Source organism: Symphalangus syndactylus, chromosome 8, assembly GCF_028878055.3.
Source record: "Symphalangus syndactylus isolate Jambi chromosome 8, NHGRI_mSymSyn1-v2.1_pri, whole genome shotgun sequence".
NCBI classification, from domain to species: Eukaryota; Metazoa; Chordata; class Mammalia; order Primates; family Hylobatidae; genus Symphalangus; species Symphalangus syndactylus.
This window is the reverse complement of record NC_072430.2, coordinates 123,121,593-123,148,822: the sequence shown is the minus strand read 5'-3', so window position 1 is coordinate 123,148,822 and position 27,230 is coordinate 123,121,593. Positions and strand designations below refer to the sequence as shown.

General features: G+C 40.7%; 1 protein-coding gene across 12 annotated transcripts in view; it reads left to right on the top strand.

Annotated features, from left to right (window-relative positions):
• USP37 (ubiquitin specific peptidase 37) overlaps nucleotides 1-27,230 on the top strand; it is a 120,781-nt gene that overhangs the window by 54,974 nt on the left and 38,577 nt on the right. For all 12 annotated transcript variants that reach the window (XM_055290598.2, XM_055290599.2, XM_055290597.2 and 9 more), the window contains 5 exons: nucleotides 3,210-3,371; nucleotides 15,271-15,402; nucleotides 15,571-15,694; nucleotides 17,561-17,751; nucleotides 25,100-25,217. In XM_055290598.2, the coding sequence (XP_055146573.1) occupies nucleotides 3,210-3,371; nucleotides 15,271-15,402; nucleotides 15,571-15,694; nucleotides 17,561-17,751; nucleotides 25,100-25,217 (727 nt within the window). The remainder of the gene's footprint in view (nucleotides 1-3,209; nucleotides 3,372-15,270; nucleotides 15,403-15,570; nucleotides 15,695-17,560; nucleotides 17,752-25,099; nucleotides 25,218-27,230) is intronic.

Genomic DNA, 27,230 nt, shown 5'->3' with positions numbered 1-27,230 from the left:
CAGCTACTTGGGAAGTTGAGATGGGAGGAATGGTTGAGCCCGGGAGTTAAAGGCTACAGTGAGCTATGATTGTGCCATTGCACTCCAGCCAGGTGACAGAGCAATACCTTGTCAAAATATAGATATAGATATATGTAGATATATAAAAGCCTATATTATTTCCAGACTAACGGAGGGGAGACAATGAAATAGTCAGACATTCTAAAAGAAGGCATAAAGGAGAGAAAAAGGAACATAGAACATGTAGAACAAATAGTAAATGCATCATAAAATTCAAGAAATAACCCAAATCAATACTGACATTACTGATATAAATATACTAAATTTATGTAAAATTTATATGAGTATATACTAAATATTCCAGTTAAAGAGATATACAGGATTTAATGGAAGAAGAAAACGTATATGCTATGTAACAGAGAAACAACCACAATATAAAGATGCAGAAAGGTTGAAAACAAGATGAAAATAGATACATCACATATTTGTAGTAAGGGATAAAACTATTAGATAATGCCAACTTTTAGGTTAGAGGAATGCAGAGTTGTAATTGGAAGGGGAACTTGGGGTTTAGACACTAATAAGGTTGTTTACACAAGTGTTTGTTTTATGAAAATTTGTTATGCTCCACATTTGATTTTTATACACTTTTCCCATATGAGTATTCTATTTCACAATTTATTTTTAATTTTTAACTTTTTTTATTTTTTTCGAGACAGAGTCTCTCTCTGTCCCCCAGGCTGGAGTGCAGTGGCATGATCTCAGCTCACTGCAACCTCTGTCTCCCAAGTTCAAGCAGTTCTCCTGCCTCAGCCTCTCGAGTAGCTGGGACTACAGGCGTACGCCACTACGCCTAGCTAATTTTTATATTTTTAGTAGAGACAGGGTTTCTCCATGTTGGCCAGGCTGTTCTCAAACTCCTGACCTCAGGTGATGCGCCTCCCTCGGCCTCCCAAAGTGCTGGGATTACAGGTGTGAGCCACTGTGCCCAGCCTTAATTTTAAAATAATAGAGACAGTGTCTTGATACGTTGACCAGGCTGGTTTCAAACTCCTGATCCTCCTGCTTCAGCTTCCCAGAGTGTTGGGGTTACAGGCATAAGCCACTGTGCCTGGCCTACAAATTTTTTTTAAGTACAAAACCAAACAGCCACTAACACATGGCTTAGACAAACAATAAGTAATTTGGGAGCAATTGGTTTGCCTTATGGAAAAGGAAATCTTATAGAAAAGTATGCTCACAACATACAGAAAAAGACACTTATAACTGTATTGAAGACCTAAATAGAAGGGAAAGCAAAATTTAACTGTTAAGAGAAAATACAGGAAAAAATTTCTGTGCTCTTATGGTACAAGATGATTTCTTAAACAAAATACAAGATATAAAAATCTTTTTTTTTTTTTTGAGACAGAGTCTCGCTCTGTTGCCCAGGCTGGAGCGCAGTGGCGCAATCTCGGCTCACTGCAAGCTCTGCCTCCCGGGTTCACGCCATTCTCCTGCCTCAGCCTCTCCGAGTAGCTGGGACTACAGGCACCCGCCACCACACCTGGCTAATTTTTTTGTATTTTTAGTAGAGACGGGGTTTCACCGTGGTCTCGATCTCCTGACCTCGTGATCCGCCCGCCTCGGCCTCCCAAAGTGCTGGGATTACAAGCGTGAGCCACGACACCTGGCCAAGATATAAAAATCTTAAACGAGATACAAAAAAAAAAAAAGAAAAAATTGATAAATTTCCCAGTATAAAAATTTTTAAATTAGAATGTGGGCCAGATGCAGTGGCTAACGCCTGTAATCCTAGCACTTTGGGAGGCTGAGGCGAGCAAATTGCCTGAGCTCAGGAGTTTGAGATCAGGCTTGGCAACATGGTGAAAGCCCTTCTCTACTAAAATACAAAAAAATTAGGCCGGGCATGGTGGCTCACGCCTGTAATCCTAGCACTTTGGGAGGCTGAGGCGGGCAGGTCACCTGAGGTCAGGAGTTCGAGACCAGCCTGGCTAACATGGTGAAAGCCCGTTTCTACTAAAAATACAAAAAGTTAGCCAGGTGTGGTAGCGCACGCCTGTAGTCCCAGCTACTCGGGAGCCTGAGGCAGGAGAATCGCTTGAATCCGGGAGGTGGAGGTTGCAGTGAGCCGAGATTGCGCCATTGCACACCAGCTTGGGCAACAAGAGCGAAACTTCATCTTAAAAAAAAAAAAAAAAGAACCTACTCTATAGGAAAGCAATTCGGAAAAGAGTAAACAACTATATGAATATGTTAGTTTCAGTAGTAATCAGGACAGTGCAAAACCAAATAACAGTGAGATCAAGTGTCTCTTTATTGGTAAAAATTAAAACTTTTTTTTTTTCTTTTTTGGAGATGCCTTCTCACTTTGTCACCCAGGTTGGAGTGCAGTGGTGCGATCTTCACTCATTGCAACCTCTGCCTCCCAGGCTCAATCAGTCTGCCCACCTCAGCCTCCCAAGTAGCTGCGACTACAGGTCCTCCCCACCACGCCTGGCTAATTTTCTTGCATTTTTGGTAGAGATGGAGTTTTGCCAGGTTGCCCAAGCTGGTCTCAAACTCCTGAGCTCAAGCCATCCGCCCACCTGGGCCTCCCAAAGTACTGGGCTTACAGGCGTGAGCCACCGGACCCAGCAAAAAAATTAAAACTGATAATAATAAGTAATGTAAACATAGGAGGAAATGGAAAATTACTGTTGTTTGAAGTATAAACTCGTATAGCCTTTTTGGAAAATAATCACAGTATCTCGAAAAATTAAAAATGAAGATTGAAAATACCTCCAACATTTTCACTTCTATGCATATAAACTAGAGGAATTTCTCAAGAAGACTGGGTAAGAATGTTTGTTGTGTTATTTGTAACAGTGGAAAAAGTATACTGTAAATCTGTTCAAGACTAGATAAATGTAATATCCATAAAATGGATAACAGTGAACTTATATGTATTGTTTTCTTTTTCAAGCCATTAACATGGATTATTTTGGTTGTAGGTTAAATATGTTCTGTATTATAACCCTCTCCAACTGTGTAGGAACAGATTTGCTAATTTACATTTGTAGAGTTTTCCCTTAAGTGATCATTATTACTGATATTTCCCTAAATTCAAGATTTTTTTCCTTAAACATTGACTTCTCTTAATCTATTCAAGGAAAATAGTAGTATTCAAAAATTTATTTTGCTTCTTCATTATTTATGCTTTTTTGTAGGACTAATGTTTCAAGCCAGACTCCCTCTACCAAAAGAAGTTTGGGATTTCTTCCTCAGCCAGTTCCTCTTTCTGTTAAAAAACTGAGGTGTAACCAGGATTACACTGGCTGGAATAAACCAAGAGTGCCCCTTTCCTCTCACCAACAGCAGCAACTGCAGGGGTAGGTCAATTCTTTCGTTTTACTTTCTTTTTTATAAAGTGATTCAATAGAAGTGAGCTTTGGTGTAAAATGTAATTAAAGGAGTCACATTAAAGTTCCAAAATATTTAGAAATTAGATCACTTATTAAAGATTTATTACATCCATAAGTAATGTTAACTTCATTTTCTGTTCGCCAAAAAATTTTAGAACTTTGGAATATATATAATACTCATTTTAAAGCAGAAAATGTGTATTTTCCAACCCAGTACACCTCATTCGACTGCTGAGGTACTTTCAATATTTTTTATATATTTTCACTAGTTTCTTCATGGTTATATATTTATTAAACACAAAAATGAGATCATAGTATAATAACTGTAGTAATTATAGTAGCTATCTTTTTAATTTTTTTTTAATAGAAATGGGATCTCACTATGTTGCAGGTTGGTAGAACTCCTGGCTTCAAGCAATCCTCCCTCCTCAGCCTCCCAAAGTGCTGGGATTACAAGCATGAGCCACTGTGCCTGGCCAGTAGCTCTATTACCTAAAGTGTTTATTACATGCCAGATACTGTCTGCTAAGCGTTTAAATTGATTTTTTTTATTTTAAATCTTCGCAACAAGTCTTTGAGATAGATATATTAAAAATCTGGTTTTATGAATAAAGTAAGGCTTAGCAAAGTTAATTAACTTGCTCAAAGTGATATAGGCAGTAGTACAGCAGTAGTAAATCCAGGCAGTTGTGCTGCAATTGCATTCTTAATCACTATGCTGTATTGCTTCTCTGTTATCTTTTTCACTGCACATTAATCTTGGCACCCTTGTATATTAATACAGAACTTTCAACCATGTAAGTCTGCATTTAGGTTTCTCTTTTTTCCAAATGTAATTCAGCCTAGAATGGGCATCGTTATACACATATGTATGTTTTTAATGCTTGTTGGAACTTTTCTATAGGATAAATTATTGGAAGTAAAATTGTTAAGGATTAAGACTAAGGAAGGCAGTTTGAAATTTTTAATTATTTTTACCAAACTGCTCTCTCATAACCTATCAACTTGTTTTTAATCTCACTCAAAGTACTGCTTTTATACCAGCTTTTAACTTACAGCATTACTTGAATGAGTGGTATTTGCCAAATGGCTTATTCATAGTAGTTTATATGCTTCATATATTAGCAGAAAACATCATAAAATTTGCAGTGAAAACAATTCACTCTCCTTTCTGCTTACCTGTTGCTTTCTTTAATCTTCGTCTTTTCTACTCTTTCTTCTATGATGTTTGCTTTCCAGTCAAATGCTTAATTTCCTTTGTTCTTCATTCTAATTGTTCAACCTCAGTTATCTTGCTGCCTCCTAACCAGACAACATTTTATATTGGTCTTATCTATCCCATTTTGTGACCGTTCTTCATCTGGGTCTTTGTCTCTGTCTACCCTGATCTTGTTTCATTTTCCTATTGCCTTCTCCTGTATATTTTTTAGTTTACTTGTGGTTTCTGTTATTCACCTCTTTCAGACTCTTTTGAGAGCCTCGTGAGTTGCCACCCTTGGTACTCTAGGCTTCTCCAGTGTTTCTTTCATTTCTGTATAGTACCTATACCCATCTCTAGAAATACATCTTTCCTCTTTTTTAGACTTCTTCCAGGAATTAGTTTAGTATTTCAAGCAGTGTAAGTACTCAGGACTAAGGACTCCTTTAAAAAAAGAAAAAGAAAAAAAAACTGAGTAGAAAACTACCAGGTCTAAAGGATAATGGAGACTGGCTAATTGCAATGTTCCTCACAAATCCTCCAAAAAAAAACATAAGATTAATGAGGAGTACAAAGAAAAGCACACATAATCTATGCTTCAGCATTGCTAGGAGACGGTACCACCACCTTTAAGTTACCTGCTTCAGAACAGAAGCAAACCAAATTCCTTCAGTGTTCCTGTTTTCTACTGCTTAAGCCTGTGGGTGCTGAGGGTTAGGGACAGGAGCCTAAGGGATTCCATGAAAAATAATTTATAGGAATGGAAGACTTAGATGAAGCACTGAAGAAAATCACTCCCAGAAAGATAAAATCCAGTAATAAGTAGCAAAATACTGAATCTGGATCTTGGTAGTTTGCAGAACTAGTTATAGGGAAGAGGCTTGAATGTCAGTGGTACCAGAATAACAGCCTCAAAGAATCATTACTTATAGGGAAGAATTAGCCAAGTTTGGAAACTTGATTTAGAAGCAAGAGAAGAAAATTAAGGATCATGTCAAAATGAAAGGGAAACAAGACGTACCAACCTCTCTTTTTTCCCCTCCCTCCACCACCATCATTCTCTTCCATTTAAGAAACTATACTTTGCTAAACGAAGTGCTTCACTTAAGCCCTATTCACAAAATGAATAGGAATGTAAAAAAGCAGGCCACTTCCATAAAAAAATGACTATAAGAAAAAAACAGAAGCATGAATCAAAATATTTCAGCCAGTGAAAATTCTGCCCCCTAGAACAAACCATGAAGTAAACTGTTTACAGTGGGTAGACGCTAAATAGAATTAAGGCCAGGCGCTATGGCTCACACCTGTAATCCCAGCACTTTGAGGGGCCGAGGCAGGCGGATCACTTGAGGTCAAGAGTTCGAGACTAGCCTGGCCAACATGGTGAAACCCTGTCTGTACTAAAAATACAAAAATTAGCTGGGCATGGTGGCACATGCTAGTAATCCCAGCTACTTGGAAGGCTGAGGAGGGAGTATCACTTGAACCAGGGAGGCAGAGTGCAGTGAGCTGAGATTGCACCACTGTACTCCAGCCTAGACAACTGTGAGACTCCATCTCAAAAAAAAAAAAAAATGAAATAAATAAATAAATAAATATAATTGAATACCTTGAAAGAAGCACTTGAAAGTATGAAAAAGTAACATGAATAAAAATCCAGGCACCGCTTATACCTGTAAACCTAGCACTGGGAGGCCAAGGCAGGCGGATCACTTGAGGTCAGGAGTTCAATACCAACCTGGCCAACATGATGAACCCGGTCTCTACTAAAAATACAAAAAAATTAGCTGGATGTGGTGGTGGTGCCTGTAATCCCAGCTATTCGGGAGGCTGAGGCAGGAGAATTGCTTGAACCCAAGAGGCAGAGGTTGCAGTGAGCTGAGATTGCGCCACTGCACTCCAGCCTGGGCGACAGAGCAAAACTCCATCTCAAAAAGAAAAAAAAAAATTCAAACTAAGAATCACAATGGCCGAGCAAGAATAAATGAAATGACAAATGCTTGAACTCAGAAAAGATGGAGAAGAAAAGATATATTGAAAATGAAGTTTTAAATTAAAGATACCCAAGTGAAAATAATTTCAAATGAAAATGGGCTTTAAAAAGACAAGCCGGGGAAAAAAAGATGGAAAAAAAAAAAAAGTGTAAAAAGCCAGAAAGGGCCGGGCGTGGTGGCTCACCCCTGTAATCCCAGCACTTTGGGAGGTGCGTGGATCACCTGAGGTCAGGAGTCCGAGACCAACCTGACCGGTATGGTGAAACCCCATCTCTACTAAAAATACAAAAATTAGCCAGGCATGGTGGCATGTGCCCATAATCCCAGCTACTCAGGAGGCTGAGGCAGGAGAATTTCTTGAACCCAGGAGGCGGAGGTTGCAGTGAGCTGAGATCGCGCCACCGCACTCCAGCCTGAGTGACAGAATGACACTCCATCTCAAAAAAAAAAAAAAAAGCCAGAAAGAAGGTAGTTGAACTAGAAAAAAGGCAAAGAATACACCCATATTACATATAATTAGTGTCCCAGAAGAAGAAGATTAAAGCATTGAGACAGAAGTAGTGTTAAAAACTGTAATCCCGCTGGGCATGGTGACTCATGCCTGTTATACCAGCACTTTGGGAGGCAGAGATGGGTAGATCTCTTGAGCCCAGGAATTCGAGACCAATCTGGGCAACATAGTGAAACCCCATCTCTACAAATAGTACAAAAATTAGCTGGGCTTGGTGGCGTGCACCTATGGTCCCAGATACTCAGGGGACTGAGGCAGGAGGATTGCTTGAGCCCAGGAGGTCAAGGCTGCAGTGAGCCATGATAGTCCACTGCACTCCAGCCTGGGTGACAGAGAGCAAGACCTTGTCTCAAAAAAAAAACAACAAAACAACTATAATCCAAGAAAACTTCACTGAAATAAAAGTCTTGAATCTATATATTGAAAGAGCTTTCCAGGTATCTGGAAAATTGACCTAGAATAATCAAAACATGTCTTAGTACAACTATTAGACTTTAAAGACAAGGAAAAATCCTCAGTTCCTGAATCAAAAAGATGAAGTAACTTACAAGGGCAACAGAAATAGTCTGGCATCAGACTTCTCAAAGTCATCATGCAAAGCAGGATAACACTAACATCATTTTCAAGAAACTCGATGAAAGGAGGTGTGAAACAAAGACTTCATGCCAAGCCAAGTTGTCAAATATGCAAGCTAGAGAAAAAACGTTTGGAGTATAAGAACTTGGAATACTATACACACATTTGCTCTTCCTGAGGACTCTACAGAAAATGAGCTTCATGCATCCAAGAGTAACTGGAGAAACACTGACAAAAACGTAAATGATGAACATTTCATATATTCAGTTATAGAACTAAGACAAACAATGGTGAGAATACATATAAAAGAATGATATATAAACATTATGTCAGCTGGGCATGCTGGCTAACACCTGTAATCCCAGCAGTTTGAGAGTCTAAGGCAGGCATATCACTTGAGCTCAGGAGTTTGAGACCAGCCTGGAAAACACAGAAAAACCACATCTCTACAAAAAATACAAAAAAAATTTAGCTGAGTGTGGTTGTGCACACCTGTAGTTCCATCTGCTTGGGAGGCTGAGGTGGGAAGATTGCTTGAGCCTGGGAGGTTGAGGCCACAGTGAACCGTGGTCACACCACTGCACTCTAGCTTGAGTGACAAAATGAGACACTATTTCCCCCCAGATTTTTTTTTTCTGATAAAGTAGTAAGATTGCAACTAAAAGAAAATGGGCTAAGAGAAAGAAGGAAGAAAATAATGTAGTTGACTGTTTCATAAAGTAATAGGTATGAGTCAAAGGATACCATTTAAAATGAATAGGCTGAGTGCAATGGCTCACGCCTGTAATCCCAACACTTTGGGAGGCCAAGTTGGAGGGATCACTTGAGCTTGAGAGTTCAAGACCAGCCTGGGCAACATAGTAAGACCCTGTCTCTACAAAAATAAATAAATAAAATGGGCAAGCTAGGCCAGGCACAGTGGCCCACATCTGTAATCCTAGCACTTTGGGAGGCCAAAATGGGAGGATCACTTGAGGCTAGGAATTCAAGACCAGCCTGGGCCACATAGCAAGACTCTCTCTGTACAAATAATAAAATAAAAAATTAGCCCAACATGGTGGTACACGTCTTCAATCCCAGCTACCAGGGAGACTGAGGCCGGAGGATTGCTTGAGCCCAGGAGTTTAAAGTTACAGTGATCCATGATCGTGCCACTGTACTCCAGCCTAAGTGACAGAGCAAGACCTTGTCTCTAACATAAAATAATAAAATGGACAGGCTAGATGGTTTTAAAAGTTTATGATAAAGGAGTTAACAGCAATATAAAAAGTCTAAAACTGTCTCATAAAGCAAAACTGAACTCTGTGCTGCATTACTAGAAATATATGTAGAACAGTAATTCAAAAAGTATTATAATAAAGGGAAGGAGAGATTATTTAATGGAAACAATAAGAAATCAGAGGCTGCAGTCCTGATACCCAATAAAGTAGAACTTAGGGCAGAAATTTGTATATTAGGCCAGAAGTCTGTATATTTTTCCTTCCAGTTCTGTCAGTTTTTACTTTATGTATTTTATAGCTTTGTTTTTGACACATACACATTTAGGATTATATTAATTAAATCTTAATGAATTGATGTCCCTATTGTTATGAAATGCCCCTTTTTATCCCTAATAATATTTTTCTGAAGTCTGCTGTGTCTTATATTAATAGTGACTCCACATTTTTATGATTAGATCATCCAGTCTAAATTGATGATTGAAGTATTTAGACCATTAATATTTTTCACAATTATGGGTAAGGCTGAGTTTAAGTCTACCATCTTGCTAATTGTCTTCTATTTGTTCCATCTGTACTTGGTTACTTTTTTCTCTTTCTTTCCTTCATGTTCATTTTATCTCCATTATTGCTTCCTACGCCACATCATTTATACTGTTATCATACATTTTACTGCTTTTTCTTTTTCTTTTTTTTTTCTTTTTTGAGATGGAGTTTTGCTCTCGTTGCCCAGGCTGGAGTGCAATGGCCCAATCTCGGCTCACTGCAGCCTCCACCTCCCGGGTTCAAGCAATTCTCCTGCCTCAGCCTCCAGAGTAGCTGGGATTATAGGCACGTGCTACCACGCCCTGCTAATTTTGTATTTTTAGTAGAGACGGAGTTTCTCCTTATTGATCAGGCTGGTCTCGAGCTCCCGACCTCAGGTGATCTGCCCGCCTCGGCCTCCCAAAGTGCTGGGATTACAGGCGTGAGCCACCGCGCCCAGCCCATTTTACTTCTATGTATGTTATACACCCCACAATACGTAGTTACGACTTTTTTACAGCCTTACTAATTCACGTACCATGTAGTTACCTATTTAAAGTGTATTATTTGGTGTTACTGTTTTAAACAGTCCAGTGTATTTAAAGAAATTAAAAGATGAGACAAATGTATTTTGTATTTTCCCACATGATTTCACATTTTAAGTGCTCTTTATTCTTATGTGTAGATCTGAGTTTCTATCTGGTATCATTTTGCGTGAAAAATGTCACTTTAACATTTCTTTTTTTTTTTTATTTTTTTTTATTTTTTGAGGCGGAGTCTCGCTCTGTCACCCAGGCTGGAGTACGGTGGCGCAATCTCGGCTCACTGCAAGCTCTGCCTCCCGGGTTCACACCATTCTCCTGCCTCAGCCTCCTGAGTAGCTGGGACTACAGGCGCCCGCCACCATGCCCGGCTGATTTTTTTTTTTTTGTATTTTTAGTAGAGACAGGGTTTCACTGTGGTCTCGATCTCCTGACCTCGTGATCCGCCCGCCTCGGCCTCCCAAAGTGCTGGGATTACAAGCGTGAGCCACCACGCCCAGCACTTTAACATTTCTTACAGTGCATGTCTCTTGGCAGCAAGTATTCTCAGATTTTGTTTGTCAGAAAAAGGATTTTGCTTTTAATTTTAAAAGATATTTCCATTGGATCTAGAAATCTAGCTTATATAGAACTCTAACTTGATAACGTGTTTCTTTCAGTATTTTAAAAGATATCTTTTCTTTGTCTTCTTTTTTGTATAATTTCTGACTAGAAGCCTATGGTCTTAATCTTGTTTTAGTCTTAACTTTACAATTATGTACTTTGTTTCCCTAGTTCTTGCATATTCAAAATTTTTTCTCTAGCTTGGATATTTGAAAAATAGTTTGGCCGGATGTAAAATCCTTGGGTCATGCTTTCTTTCCTTGGGTTTCTTATAATGCGACTTTACTGTTACCTTGCTTTGTATTTGCTTTTCAGAAATAAGATGCCAGTGTAATTCTTCTGCCCTTGTAAGTGATTTAATCTTCCTCCCTGAAGGCACTGAGACAGTTTTTCTCTGACTGCTTTTTAAGATTTTCTCTTCGTTGCTAATTTTTAGCAGTTTTATTTTGATGGGCTTTATTTTGATTTGTGTTTATCTCACTTGGGATTTGTTGAGCTTCTTGGATCTGTGGGTTTCTAGTTTTTATCAGATTTTGAACGTTTTTATCTTGATTTTTTCAGTTTTTTTTCTGACTCTTCTCTGGATTCCAGTTATATTTGATATAAATATAATTGTATTTGATATCGTCCCAGAGGTTTAGTGGGAATCTATTCTGTTGCTGTCTTTTCAAGTTCAGATATTTCCTTCTACAGTGTGTAATATGCTATTAATCCCATCAAGTGAAATTTTCATTTTAAATATTGTGATTTTCATCTGTAGAAGTTTAATTTGAGTCTTTAAAAAATCTTTCACTTCTCTCATTATGTTTATGATTTCCTTTCCATTCTTGATCATGTAGAGCATATTTTAAGTAGTTGTTTCAATATTCTTGTCTGCAGTGGTTTTGATTGTTTTGAGACTCCTGTGTAAGTTCTTCTTTTTCATTTCTATTTTTTTTTCTTCTTTCTCAGCTGTGTGATCTGCATAAGTTCTTTTTGAATATAGAGTATCCTTTACTCTAAGGCTAATTTGCTTCCTTTCCTAAAGCATAGTTCCTTTGGGGTGTCTGTTAACGCTCTGTGAATTCATCTAGGTCTCTCTGCTCTGACTGGTGTAAATTCAAACTGGTGGAATTTTAGTCCCTGTGTGAGTTCTGGGAGTTGTTTGGCCAATAGCTCCATAGTAAACATTCTTTTCCTTGAAGTTGTTCTTGATTAGTGTCAAGAAGACTGAGTTTCACTCTGCATACACAGGTTGGTATTCAGCCAAATATTCAAGCAGACTGCTATGCAGGTTTCTGGAGCTTTTCCTTTGCTCAGTTCCCTCCTCTCAAGTACTCTGTCCCAGAAATCTCAGCAACCTCAGCTTTTCGAACTTATTTCTCTCAGCTCAACTTGGTAAGATTTCTGGGCTGTTTGGGTGCTCCCTGAATTGCAGTTCACAAATTGCCTCCAGACAGAAAATCTGGGTAATAGTAGGGCTCACATCATTTATTTTCCTTCTCTTATGGATCACCGTTTTGTGCTGCCTATTGTCTAGTATCTGAAAATAGCTGTTTTCTCTATTTTGTCCAGGTTTCTCATTGTTTATAGTAGGAAGGTAATTCCAGACTCTCATACTTCCTCATAGGCAGAAGCAGAAGCAGTAGTTCTTTCAGGTACTCAAAATTGACATCACGCATGGGCAACACAGGAATATCATGTATTCCTGGATGTGATGCCCTTAGAAGGATACAGAATCCACCAGACATGTGGCTCACACCTATAATCTCAGCACTTTGGGAGGTCAAGGCAGGTAGATTGCTTGAGCCCAGGAGTTCAAAACCAGCCTGGGTAACGTGACAAAATTCTGTCTCTACAAAAAAATACAAAATTAGCCTGGCATGGTGGTGCGCATTTGTAGCCCCAGCTACTCAGGAAGCTGAGGTGGGAGGATCATCTGAGTCCGGGGGGATCGAGGCTGCAGGGAGCCAAGATTGTGCCACTGTGCTCCAGCCTGGGCAACAGAATGAGAACCTCTCAAAAAAAAAAAAAAAAAAAAAAAAGATCGGATGTGAGGGTGATCTGACTGTGACATCTGTCACCCCGTTGTTCACCAGGGTTGATTTGGCTGATCTGACTGGCTAGGCGGGTATCCCCTTCCTCCCTCACCACTCCATGTGTGTCTGTCCCAAACCTGTGTGTTCAGTCAAAGAGGACAACCATCCCCAATAGAGGAGGACTGGTCTTCAGTCAAGGGTATACGAGTAGCTGCACTCCCCTGCTAGAACCTCCAAACAAGCTCTCAAAAAAAAAAAAACAAAAAGGATGACATGGTATCACTGTTTGCTCATGTGCTCTTCCAGTTTGGGCTGAATCTCAGGAAATAGCAAACCCAGTATGAGGGACGTTCTACTAAAAATAAGGCTAGGTCAGGTGAGGTGCCTCACACCTGTAATCCCAGCACTCTGGGAGACCGAGGCAGGTGAATCACTTGAGGTCAGGAGTTCGAGACCAGCCTGGCCAACATGGGGAAACACCGTCTCTATTAAAAATACAGGCTGGGCGTGGTGGCTCATGCCTGTAATCCCAACACTTTGGGAGGCAAAGGCGGGCAGATCACTTGAGGTCAGGAGTTCAAGACAAACCTGGTCAACATGATGAAACCTCTACTAAAAATAGAAAAAAATTAGCCAGGCCTGGTGGTGCACACCTGTAATCCCAGCTACTCGGGAGGCTTAGGCAGGAGAATTGCTTGAACCTGGGAGACGGAAGTTGCAATAAGCCGAGATTACAACACTGCACTCCAGCCTGGGCAACAGAGCAAGACTCTGTCTCAAAAAAAATAAATAAATGAATACAAACATTAGCTGTGTGTGGTGGCACACGCCTGTCACCCTAGTTATTTGGGAGGCTGAGGCATGAGACTTGCTTGAACCCGGGAGGCAGAGGTTGTAGTGAACTGAGATCACGCCACTACACTCCAGCCTGGGCAACAGAGCAAGACTGTGTCTAAAAAAAGAAAAAAAAAAAAAAACGAAAAAAACAGGCTGGGTGCAGTGGCTCACGCCTGTAATCCCAACACTTTGGGAGGCCGAGGAAGGAGAATTGCTTGAGCCCTGGAGTTCAATACCAGCCTAGGCAACATAGTGAGATCCGTCTCTAAAAAAATTAAAAAACTACCCAGGCATAGTGGCACACATTGTAGTGGGGAAGCTGAGGTGGGAGGATTGCTCAAGCCTGGTAGGTTGAGGCTGCAGTAAGTCGTCATCACACCACTGCACTCCAGCCAGGACAACAGAGCAAGACCCTGTCTCAAAAACAGAAATAAAACAAAACCCAGGGTAGGGAGAACTGTATTCTTCAAAAATGTCTGTGTCATGTAAGAGAAAGCTGAGAACTTACTCCAGATTAAAGAAAACTAAAGAGACATGAAAACAGCATGTGATCCTGGACTGAATCTTGTACCTAAGTGAGGGAAAAAAAGCCATAAAGAACCTTCTTGGGGCTATTGACAAAATTGAATTAAGGAACGTATATTAGATAGAATATTGTATCAGTGTTAAATTTACTGATGCTGATAATTGTACTCTGGTTATTTATAAGAATGGTCTTATAAAATACACACGAAAGTATTTAGAGCTAAAGGGGTTTAATAAATGCAACTTACTCTGAAATGGTTTCAGAAAAATATATATAGAGAGAGGGATATTAAGTGATGAAGTGCATATTACAGAAGTATAACAGTTGGTGAATCCAGGTAAAGATTTTTGCATCTTTTCTGGAAGTCTAAATTTATTTATAAATTAAAAGGTTTTTTGGTGGTGGTTGTTTTTTGTTTTTTTGTTTTTTTTTTTTTTTTTTTTTTTTTTGGAAATGAAGTCTCGCTGCCGCCCAGGCTGGAATGCAGTGGCGCGATCCTGGCTCACTGCAGGCTCCGCCCCCCGGGGTTCACGCCATTCTCCTGCCTCAGCCTCCCAAGTAGCTGGGACTACAGGTGCCCGCCACTTTGCCCGGCTAATTTTTTGTATTTTTAGTAGAGACGGGGTTTCACCGTGTTAACCAAGATGGTCTCGATCTCCTGACCTCATGATCCGCCTACCTCGGCCTCGCAAAGTGCTGGGATTACAGGCGTGAGCCACCGCGCCCGGCCGTTTTTTGTTTTTTTAAAAAAAACATAGTCTTGCTCTGTTGCCCAGGCGTGAGTTGCAATGGCGCGATCTCGGCTCACTGCAACCTCCGCCTCCTGGGTTCAAGCGATTCTCCTGCCTCAGCCTTCTAGTAGCTGCAATTACAGGCGCATACCACCATGCCTGGCTAATTTTCGTGTTTTTAGTAGAGACAGTGTTCCACTGTATTGGCCAGGCTGGTCTCAAACTACTGACCTCAAGTGATCTGCCTGCCTCGGCCTCCCAAAGTGCTTGGATTACAGGCGTGAGCCACTGTGCCTGGCCTATTATTATAATGTCATGATGCAGTGGTTCTCAAAGTAGGGTCCCCAGACCAGCAGCATCAACATGATCTAGTAACTTGTTAGAAATGGACATTTTTGTGCCTTCTTTTTTTGGACACATTTGTGTCCAAACCTACTGAATCAGAAACCTTGGGGTTAGGGTCCAGTCATATGTAGTTTAACAAGCCCTCCAGGTGATTCTGAAACATAAAGTGGAGAACTCCTACTATACTGAACATACTTTAGGAATTCCTGTTGCCTTCTAAAGTACTATTTCTTTAATTTTCAGCTTCTCCAATTTGGGAAATACCTGCTATATGAATGCTATTCTACAATCTCTATTTTCACTCCAGTCATTTGCAAATGACTTGCTTAAACAAGGTATCCCATGGAAGAAAATTCCACTCAATGCACTTATCAGGTAATCATTATGTACTGTACTTATTGAGTAACCTTTTACTTCATTGATTATAGAATAATGGAATTTTAGACACTCAAAAATTTTCTGTGCCATTTTTAGTAATTATTCTTTAAAATATCATGCCATGTCATGTAAAACGTGCTAACTTTGTGTTTTTTGTTTTACCAGACGCTTTGCACACTTGCTTGTTAAAAAAGATATCTGTAATTCAGAGACCAAAAAGGATTTACTCAAGAAGGTTAAAAATGCCATTTCAGCCACAGCAGAGAGATTCTCTGGTTATATGCAGAATGTGAGTATTAATTGTTTTAAAACGTTTCAGAGGCCTGACACGGTGGCTCACATCTGTAATCCCAGCACTTTGAGAGGCCTAGGTGGCAGGTCACCTGAGGTCACTGAGGTCAGGAGTTTGAGACCAGCCTGGCCAACATGGCGAAACTCTGTCTCTACTAAAAATACAAAAATTAGCTAGGCGTGGTAGCATGCGCCTGTAATCCCAGCTACTCGGGAGGCTGAGGCAGGAGAATTGCTTGAACCCAGGAGGCAGAGGTTGTAGTGAGCCAAGATCATACCACTGCACTATAGCCTGGGTGACACAGCAAGACTCCATCTCAAAAAATAAATAAATAAGTATTTATAAAAATAAATAAAATAGGCCAGGTGCGGTGGCTTACGCCTGTAATCCCAGCACTTTGGAAGGCCACAGTGGGTGGATCACGAGGTCAGGAGTTTGAGACCAGCCTGGCCAGCATGGTGAAACCCTGTCCCTACTAAAGATTAAAAAAAATTAGCCAGGCATGGTGGCACATGCCTGTAATCCCAGCTACTCGGGAACCTGAGGCAGGAGAATCTCTTGAACCCAGGAGGCAGAGGTCGCAGTGAGCTGAGATCGCACTATTGCACTCCAACCTGGGCTACAGGGTGAGACTCTGTCTCAAAAAAATAAATAACATGTAAGAAATCATGGAAATTGACATGATTTTAGTGTGTTTCTTTATTTTCAAATGAGATTTGTGTATGTGTGTTCATTATAGATTGAAAAACCTGAGGAGAGGCTAGGTGCAGTAGCTCATACCTGTAATCCCAGCACTTTGAGAGGCCGAGGCGGGTGGATCACCTGAGGTCAGGAGTTCCAGACCAGCTTGACTGATGAGGTGAAACCCCATCTCTACTAAAAATACCAAAAAATTAGCCAGGCGTGATGTCGCATGTCTGTAATCCCAGCTACTTGGGAGGCTGATGCAGAATAATCGGTTGAACCCTGGAGGCAGAGGTTGCAGTGAGCCGAGATTGTGCCATTGTACTCCAGGCGTGTGACGAGCAAAAATCCGTCAGAAAGAAAGAAAGAAAGAAAGAGAGAGAGAGAGAGAGAGAGAGAGAGGGAGGGAGGGAGGGAAGGAAAGAAAGGAAAGAAAGGAAAGAAAGAAAGAAAGAAAAGAAAGAAAGAAAAGAAAGACCTAAGGAATTGTAGTAAGATTAAATGTGACTCTTCTGTGTATTGTACCATATTTTAATATATAAATTTGATTTACCAGTGCAAGGACCTGGGCTGTGTTACCTGCGAAAATTGCCTCTTTTAACAAAGTGAGGAGTTACTCATTGATTCATGCCAGTGCAACTGATAAAATTATTAAGAATATATAATCTGTCATTTGTTTTTATTCACAAAATATGCCCCCAAATTCTTATAAGAATAAACCTGACATTGTTCACATATGTCATTGACTTCCAAGGGTTTTCACTGTATAAATTATAATGTTAATAAGCTATTATTTTTTGTTTTGTTTTTTGTTGTTCGTTTTTATTGTTTTCTTTTGAGACGGAATCTTGCTCTGTCACCCAAACTGGAATATAATGGTGCAATCTTGGCTCACTGTAACCTCTGCCTCCCGGGTTCAAGCAATTTTTCTGCCTCAGCCTCCCAAGTAGCTGGGATTACAGGGACTGCCACCACACCTGGCTAATTTTTGTATTTTTAATAAAGATTGCATTTCACCATGTTGGCCAGGCTGGTCTCGAACTCCTGACCTCAAGTGATCCGCCTGCCTCAGCCTTCCAGAGTGCTGGAATTACAGGTATGAGGCACAACACCCAGCCTCAGTAAGCTATTGTGACAAGAAATGTTTTTATCTGATTAAGGATATTGTTGTCTTATTAGGATGCTCATGAATTTTTAAGTCAGTGTTTGGACCAGCTGAAAGAAGATATGGAAAAATTAAATAAAACTTGGAAGACTGAACCTGTTTCTGGAGAAGAAAATTCACCAGATATTTCAGCTACCAGAGTATACACTTGCCCTGTTATTAGTAATTTGGAGTTTGAGGTTCAGCACTCCATCATTTGTAAAGCGTAAGTAGTGTCTAAGAAATGATTTCCCCTTTTTACTTCTTTATGGCAAGTGATTAAAACTCTCCTATGACATACCAAATGCCATGAATTCTTTTCTGTTTTTAAGACAGGATCTCACACAGTCGCCTAGGCTCTTGGGTGCAGTGGCACAACCCCAGCTCATTGCAGCCTAGATCTCCTGGGATCAAGTGATCCTCCTACCTCAGCCTCCCGAGTAATGAATTTTTATCTCATCTTCCTTTCTACGTCATAGGGGAAATATAAACCAACAGATTATATCAAACCTTTTTTTTTTCAAAGTCTTTATCTTTCCATAGAAATGCTTGGGCTGGACACAGTGGCTCATGCCTGTAATCCCAACACTTTGGGAGGATGAGGTGGGCAGATAGTTTGAGCCCAGGAGTTCAAGACCAGCCTGGGCAACATGGGAAAACCCCATCTCTACAAAATATATAAAAATTAGGCAGGCGTGGTGATGCACACCTATAATCCCAGCTACTTGGAAGGCTGAAGTGGGAGGATTGCTTGAACACTGCAAGTTGAGGCTGCAGTTAAGCCATGATGACGCCACTGCACTCCAGCTTGGGCAACAAAGCAAGACCCTATCTCAAAAAACAAAACAAAAATGCGTGGTGGAGTGAGAACTGAGGAAAATTTAAATACTCTATTATACACTTTAGTATTGCCTAACACTTAATTTTAATCTATAGTTTTATTTTTTTCATTCTACATCTTTTCCAGTGTAGAATATTGGTTTGTTTGGGAATACTTGTTTTTCTTTGTCACTGAAAAAAAACACACCTTATTACTTGCTTTTTTGGTTGAACCCCAAATTATTTTTACTAAAAATATATTTTTTAACAAAATAGATCTGAATTTGAATTATTTTTACCTTTTACAATGTTTTTCGACCATATTTACAGTAATTAGCCAGACTTCCTACATTAAATTAATTTCCATACTTATCAGGACTTCTATAGCCTGCACATCACTTTAAAATATTTTACTTTGACTAATATTCCAGTCATCTGTAGTACATCTCTGAATAGATTTTTTTCAGATAGAATGTAATTCTTCACAGTCTCTATATAAGAGAGAATTATTTCTATGACTTTCACACATGACTTAATGCAGAATTATTGACTCACACGTAGTCTTTACCCATCAATGTATTAAGTATACTGCCCTATCATATCCTGTTACTCTGTGCGACTCATAAGAAACCTGACTTTGTGGGAATTTTTTTCTTTTTCTTCCTGAAAATCTGTGGTATTCTTTATTTTTGAAATTCACAGTTTCACTAGTTTACATCTAGTTATTAACACTTTTTGTTATTTTTGCCTTAATATGGTAGAGCCTTTTCATCTGAAGCTTTGGGATTTTCTCCAGATCCAGAAAACTATTCTCTAAATACTGCTTCTCTTCCATTCTGGAATTTTCTTCAGAAATATTCAAAATCCATATTGGTTCTCCAATTTTCTGTCCTCCATATCTATTTTTCTCAGGCTGCTCAAAATGATAGTGTTCACTGACATCTTTTCTAGCTATAACATTCTAGCATTTTTAACCAGAATTTTAATAAAGACAGTTTTGCATCAGTAGTCTGTGATACTGCTTGCTTTCATTCATGACTTCATCAGTCTTTTCCCCCGGTGGATAAATGGTTTTCTGAAGAAAACATCCGGATCTTGCAAGTATGGTTCAGCTTATAAAAGCTGGAGAGTCCAACAGCAGTTAATAATATAATAGCCATTTATCTCTTCCTTCTAATGCACCTTCCAGACAAAATTTGTACAAGTCAAAGTGAGAGGCAAAGTTTTCAGTTATTATTTCATTGAATTGTGGGAGTACCATTCAGATTTTTTTATAGGAAAATTTAAGTTGCCTCAGTTGAAAATGACCACAGGCAGTCCACCAGCTCTCTCAGTCAGGTCTGGGGAGCTGGACAGTGAGATCATTCAGGCAACCCAGAAGAAAGCAGCCATATCAGGCTGGGCATGGTGGCTCCCGCCTGTAATCCCAGCACTTTGGGAGGTCAAGGTGGGTGGATCACCTGAGGTCAGGAGTTCGAGACCAGCCTGGCCAACATGGCAAAACCCCATCTTCACTAAAAATACAAAAATTAGCCAGGCGTGGTGGTGCACACCTGTAGTCCCAGCTACTAGGGAGGCTGAGGCAGGACAATTGCTTTAACCTGGGAGGAGGTGGTTATAGTAAGCTGAGATTATGCCACTGCACTCTAGCCTGGGTGACAGAGCAAGACTCCATCTCAAAAAAAGAAAGAAGGCCATATCAGAGTAGTGGCTTCTACAGTGTGCCAGTGGTGTTAGGCACTCTAATTGTACAGTACCCAGATGTTGGATATGCAGTTGAGGTATATGCATCAATGCAATAAGTGGCATGGGTCATGGGATATAGGCACACCAGGTGGCTAGACCGGGCAGGATGTGCCAGCTGGGTGGGGATAGGGTTCTGTTGCTTCATTAGTGATTTTATTTAGGACAATTCTCTAACACAAAGTAGTTTGTGGCTGAAGGAAGATTCCACACACATTACACTTTGGATTGTAATTTTGTGTGTCTGTCCTCTGCCCCATCTTGCTATAGGTTTGGCCAGTTTGGCAAATGTACTTTTTTTAAAAAAAAACCATTACAGTTTAAACTGACTGCTTTTTAATTAATATAAGGCAATTCAGTGTATTAATAATATATTCTTGAATATGGGGAAAAAAATTTTTTTTTTTTTTTTAAGACAGAGTCATGCTCCATCACCCAGGCTGGAGTGCAGTGGCGCAGTCATAGCTTACTGTAGCCTGCTAACTCCTGAACTTAAGCAGTCCTTCCCACCTCAGCATCTAGAGTAGCCAGGACTACGAGCACATGCCACCACACCCAGCTAATTTTTAAATTTTTTCTAGAGATGGGCTCTCACTATGTTGCCCAGGCTAGTCTTGAACTGGCCTCAAGCAACCCTCCCACCTTGGCCTCCCAAATTGCTGGAGTTTACAGGCGTAAGCCACTGTGCCCAGCTTTGTATTTCTTTTTCTCAAACCTGACATCTCATATGTCTGCAAGTCCTTTCAGCTCTACCTTGGAAATACATCCAGAATGTGACCTCTTTTTACCACTTTCATTGCCACTACCCTACACCAAACCACTGTCATCTCTTGTTTGAATTGTTGCGGCGTCTTTTAAATTAGTTACCATGTTTCTGCAGTCTGTTTTAAACACATAAGCCAAAGGAATCCATTTAAAATGGAAGTTAGTTCACATCAGCCTTCTGCTTATAAAATTTAAAAGCCTGTGACTTGTATAACCTCATGTAATCTGCCTCAGCACTCCTACCCCCATCTCTCTTAACTCTCTGACTTTATCTTCTGTCACACTTTTCCCTTGCTCATTCTGTTTTAACGAAATGAGCTTCCTTGCTTTTGTTCAAAAACACCAGGATCATAGTGCCTTAGAGTCTTTGCACTTAATATTTCCTCTATTTTGAATTCTCTTTCCCAAAATTCTCTTATTTTTATTTTTACTTAATTGCTGATTTATTTCTGAGACAGGGTATTGCCTTGTCACCCAGGCTAGAGTGCAGTGGCTCAATCACAGCTCACTGCAACCTCAACTTCCCTGGCTCAAGCAATCCTCCCGTCGCAGCCTCCCGAATAGCTGGGATGACAGGTGCACACCACCATGCCTGGCTAATTTTTTTGATTTTTTGTAGAGATCGGGTTTTCCAATGTTGCCTAGGCTGGTCTGAAACTTGTAGGCTCAAGCCAACTTCCCACTTCAGCCTCCCAAAATGCTGGGATTACAGGCACTAGCCCCCACACCTGGCCCCCATATTCTCATTTAGATAGTGCCCTCACTTTTCCAGATCTTTACATAAAGGCCATTTGTTCAGTGATGTGTTTTCTTGCCACGCTATCAGATACTCTGCTCTGATCTTTCATTTCCCTCTTCCCTACTATGTATTTCCTCTTTACATGTATCACTATCTAACATACTGTATGTTTTACTAGTGTCGATTTCATTGTCTCTCCCAGTATAATGATGGCTTCATGAGAGGAGGTATTTTTGCCTTGGTTTATTCACTGCTATCACCCCAGTGCCTAGAACATTTTCTGGCATATAGGAGGCCCTATTAGGTTTTCAGTGCTGTGTAAGAAATTGCTTCAAACATATTAGCTTAAAACAACACCCATTTATTCATCCCAGCTCTGTAGGTCGGAAAACTAAGCACAGTATGGCTGAGTTCTCAGCTCAGAGTATCATAAGGCTGGAATAAAGGTATTACTGCCTGTGCTCTCATCTGGAGCCCAGGTTCCTCTTCTGTCTCATTAAGGTCGTGGGTAGAATTCAGATCCTATGGTTATAGGACTGAGATCCTCATTTTCTTGCTAGCTGTCCACTGGAACCACTCATTTCCTGAAGGCTGACTATAGATCCTTGCCACATGGCCCCCTCATAGGCACTTCACAACAGTGCTGTTTGCTTTTTTCCAGGCTAGCAGGAAGTATACATCTTTCTGACTTCAGACTTCTCTTTCTGTCCTCTAGACCCAGATTTGAAGGGCTCATATGGGTGGAGCATGGTGGCTCATGCCTGTAATCCCAGCACTTTGGGAGGCTGAGGCAAGAGGATCACTTGAATCTAGGTGTTTGAGACCAACCCTGACAACATAGTGATATCCTCTTCTCTACAAAAAGTTTAAAAATAGCCAGACATGGTGGTGCACACCTGTAGTCCCAGCTGTTTGGGAGGCTAAGGTGAGAGGATTGCTTGAGCCTGGGAGGTCGAGGCTGCAGTGAGCCGTGGTCGTGCCACTGCTCTCCAGCCTGGACAACAGAGCAAGAGCCTATCTCAAAAACAAACAAACAGAAGGGCTCATGATTGGATCTGACCCATTCAGATAATCTCCTTTTTGATTCATTCAAAGTTAAGATTAGTATCCTTAATTATGTCTGCAAAATTCCTTTGGGCCAGGTAAAATAACGTCATCATAGGTGTGGTAGCTCATCATTATCACAGGTTGGTTATATCCACACTCAAAGGGGACAGAAATATACAAAGTCAAGGGTCACCTTAGAATTCTGCCTTTTAGAGAGGCACTCAGTAAATGTTTGTTGAATCAAAGACAAATATACTCTTATGTTTTCATAAGATAGTCTTTAGCTGAAACAGTAGGGAATTAGGGTAGAAATAAGAATATTACCTAAAGTACTGATAAGACAAAATGAAAAACAGTCAGCTAAAACTATTTAAAAGAAATTTGCTTCTAGGTAAATTGAATATGGTGTTTTAATTTCTGAGCTCATGTTTTAAAATTCTATAAAAAATATATTTGATAACTAAATCATTCTGCTGCCTAATAGAAGTAACCACATACGCACATAAAGAACATGTAGATTATTTATTTATTTATTTGTTTATTTATTTAGAGATGGAGTCTCACTCTGTCGCCCAGGCTGGAGTGCAGTGGGGCGATCTCGGCTCACTTTGAGCTCCGCCTCCTGGGTTCACACCATTCTCCTGCCTCAGTCTCCCGACTACAGGTGCCCGCCACTATGCCTGGCTAATTTTTTCTATTTTTAGCAGAGACGGGGTTTCACTGTGTTAGCCAGGATGGTCTTGATTTCCTGATATCGTGATCCGCCCATCTCAGCCTCCCAAAGTGCTGAGATTACAGGCGTGAGCCATTGTGCCTGGCCAATAACATGTAGAATTTTTAAAGCAGCATTACTTATATAGCCAACAACTGGAAACAACCTAAATGCTCATCAGTACTAACATGGATAATTGTAGAATATTCATACAGATTAAAGCTATACAACAATGAAAATGCAGTAGAGTCATGCGCAGCAGGCATAGTTAAATATTACAATCATGCTGAACAAAAAGAGGCCAACTAAAAGAAAACGTATTGCATAATCCCGTTATAAAAGGTTCAAAAACAGGCAGAACATCTATAGTGTTGGAAGTCAGAATAATAGTTGTCTTTTGGGACCATGTGTGGTGGCTCACACCTGTAATCCCAGCATTTTGGGAGGCCGAGGCAGGCAGATCACGAGGTCAGGAGTTCAAGACTGGCCTGGCTAACATGGTGAAACCCCATCTCTACTAAAATACTAAAAATTAGCCAGGCATGGTGGTGTGCGCCTGTAATCCCAGCTACTTGGGAGGCTGAGGTAGCAATCGCTTGAAACCAGGAGGCAGAGGTTGCAGTGAGCCGAGATCGTGCCATTGCACTCCAGCTTGGGCAACAAAAGCAAAACTCTGCCTCAAAAAAATAAAAAATAGTTATTTTGGAGGAGAAGGAAGGAGGGTAGTGACTGGAAAAGGATATGTGCAAGGGGGCTTCTAGGGAGTTGATGGTGTTGTTCTGTTTCTTTTTTGTTGTTGTTTTTCTTTTTTTTTTGAGACAGAGTATCTCTCTGTCGCCCAGGCTGGAGTGCAGTGGCGTGATCTCAGCTCACTGCAACCTCCACCTCCCGTGTTCAAGTGATTCTCCTGCCTCAGCCTCCCAAGTAGCTGAGATTACAGGCACCCACCACCTTGCCTGGCTAATTTTTGTATTTTTTGTAGAGACAAGGTTTCACCATGTTGGCCAGGCTGGTCTCAAACTCCTGACCTCAGGTAATCCACCCACCTTGGCCTCCCAAAGTGCTGGGATTATAGGCACCAGCCACCACACCTGGCCCTCTTTCTTGATTTGAGTGGTGATGAATGTGTTAACTGATAATTTATCAAGCTGTATACCTGTGACAGGTTCACTTTTGTATGTTATGTTATACTTTAGTTTTTTAAAGCTTGGGGGTTGCTTATATAAAGTTTAAAAATTGGCCGGGTGTGGTGGCTCACGCCTGTAATCCCAGTGCTTTGGGAGGCTGAGGCGGTAGGATCACCTGAGGTCGGGAGTTCGAGACCAGCCTAACCAACATGGAGAAACCCCGTCTCTACTAAAAATACAAAATTAGCCGGGCATGGTGGCGCATGCCTGTAATCCCAGCTACTTGCGAGGCTGAGGCAGGAGAATTGTTTGAACCCCGGAGGCAGAGGTTGCAGTGAGCTGAGATCACACCATTGTACTCCAGCCTGGGTGACAAGAGCGAAACTGCATCTCACGAAAAGAAAAAAGATTTAAAGTACTTAAATATTTGCAATTGAGGTTTTATCTGTGTTAATTTAATAAGGGTCAAAGTAAACATGAAAAAGTCTTAAATGTATATAGTTCTTATGCCTGGTGATAGTGTGTCAGTACCATAAGTTCTGTGGAAGAACAGTTTCTCAGGTATATTTGTATTTCTTGTGTATTGGTCTAAATGCTTACATGTCTCATTTTATTCTTACAGATGTGGAGAGATTATCCCCAAAAGAGAACAGTTTAATGACCTCTCTATTGACCTTCCTCGTAGGAAAAAACCACTCCCTCCTCGTTCAATTCAAGATTCTCTTGATCTTTTCTTCAGGGTAAATAATATCTTTTGTATTTTCACATAACTAAATTTTGTATCATTGATAGTTGTATTTGAAGTTGGTTTCTTCAAGGCAAAGTTTCTTTTCTTTTCTTTTTTTTTTTCTTTTTTTTTTTTTTTGGAGACAGAGTCTCACTTTGTCACCCTGGCTATAGTGCAGTCGCATAATCTCAGCTCACTGCAACCTCTGCCCCCAGGTTCAGATGGTCCTCCCACCTCAGCCTCCCCAAGTAGCTGGATCATGCCACCATGTCTGACGAATTTTTGTATTTTTGGTAGAGTCGTGGTTTCATCATGTTGGCCAGGCTGGTCTCGAACTCCTGACCTTAAGTAATCTGCCCACCTTGGCCTCCCAAAGTCTTGGGATTACAGGTGTGAGCCACCACACCTGGTTTTGGCAGAGTTTCAACAAAATTATTCTTGGGGAAAACAGATGAGAAGTTTTTATAAATTATTATTATTTTTAAAAGCTTGATAAATCTAATTATAACTCATTGAAAAAGAAAATTGCTTAAATAGATTATAAATTTAACTCAATAGCAAGCATTTAGACAATCTTAGAAATAGTTTGTTGGCCAGGCGCAGTGGCTAACACCTGATTACAGGTATATCCCAGCACTTTGGGAGGCCAAGGCAGGTGGATCACAAGGTCAAGAGATCAAGATCATCCTGGCCAACCTGGTGAAACCTGGTCTCTACTAAAAATACAAAAAATAACAGGGTATGGTGGCGGGTGCCTGTAGTCCCAGCTAGTCAGGAGGCTGAGGCAGGAAAATCGCTTGAACCTGGGAGTGGGAGGTTGCAGTGAGCCAAGATCACGCCACTGCACTCCAGTCTGGCGACAGAACGAGACTCTGTCTCTAAAAAAAAAAAAAAAAGTAGTTTGTTATTTGTAAACAAATATTAAAGTATTTGAAGTAACATATTCTAAAATTTGGTAACATGAAATTAGAACTGTAGATACCATGTAAGTTGGTATCCTAAGATCTGCAGAATAAGAAAATATTCTGCTGGGCACAGTGGCTCACGCCTGTAATCCTAGCACTTTGGGAGGCCAAGCGGGCAGATCACGAGGTCAGGAGATCGAGACCATCCTGGCTAACACGGTGAAACCCCATCTCTACTAAAAATACAAAAAAATTAGCCGGGCGAGGTGGCGGGCGCCTGTAGTCCCAGCTACGCGGCAAGCTGAGGCAGGAGAATGGCGTGAACCCCGGGGGGCAGAGCCTGCAGTGAGCCGACAGCGCCACTGCACTCCAGCCTGGGTGAAAGAGTGAGACTCCTTCTCAAAAAAAAAAAAAAAAAAAAAAAGAAAGAAAATATTCTTTGATTTTTCTTAGGTTGTATGTACCCTATTAGAAACAGGAAAGAAGAATCATGTTTATCCAAAGCTGTAGATACATATTTGTGTCTGTGATATACCGTTACAGATATTGAGAAAGTTTCTGGGGCATAATCAGACTGTTGTTATAGCAGTCCTTATAACTAGTGGAAATTTGCAAGAATCCCCCTTGATCTGTCTAGTAGTGGTCCTTGTTGTGTTGTAGCAAATTGTCAGGATTGTCCTCCTAAGGTATAAAAAATAAAAATAAGGCCGGGCGCGGTGGCTAATGCCTGTAATCCTCACCTTTGGGAGGCTGAGGCGGGAGGATCACGAGGTCAGGAGATCGAGACCATCCTGGCTAACACGGTGAAACCCTGTCTCTACTAGAAATACAAAAAAATTAGCCTCACACCTGTAATCCCAGCACTTTGGGAGGCTGAGACGGGCGGATCACGAGGTCAGGAGATTGAGACCATCCTGGCTAACACGGTGAAACCCCGTCTCTACTAAAAATACAAAAAATTAGCTGGGCACGGTGGCAGGCGCCTGTAGTCCCAGCTACTCGGGAGGCTGAGGCAGGAGAATGGCGTGAACCCGGGAGGTGGAGCTTGCAGTGAGCCGAGATTGCGCCACTGCACTCCAGCCTGGGCGACAGAGCGAGACTCCGTCTCAAAAAAGAAAAAA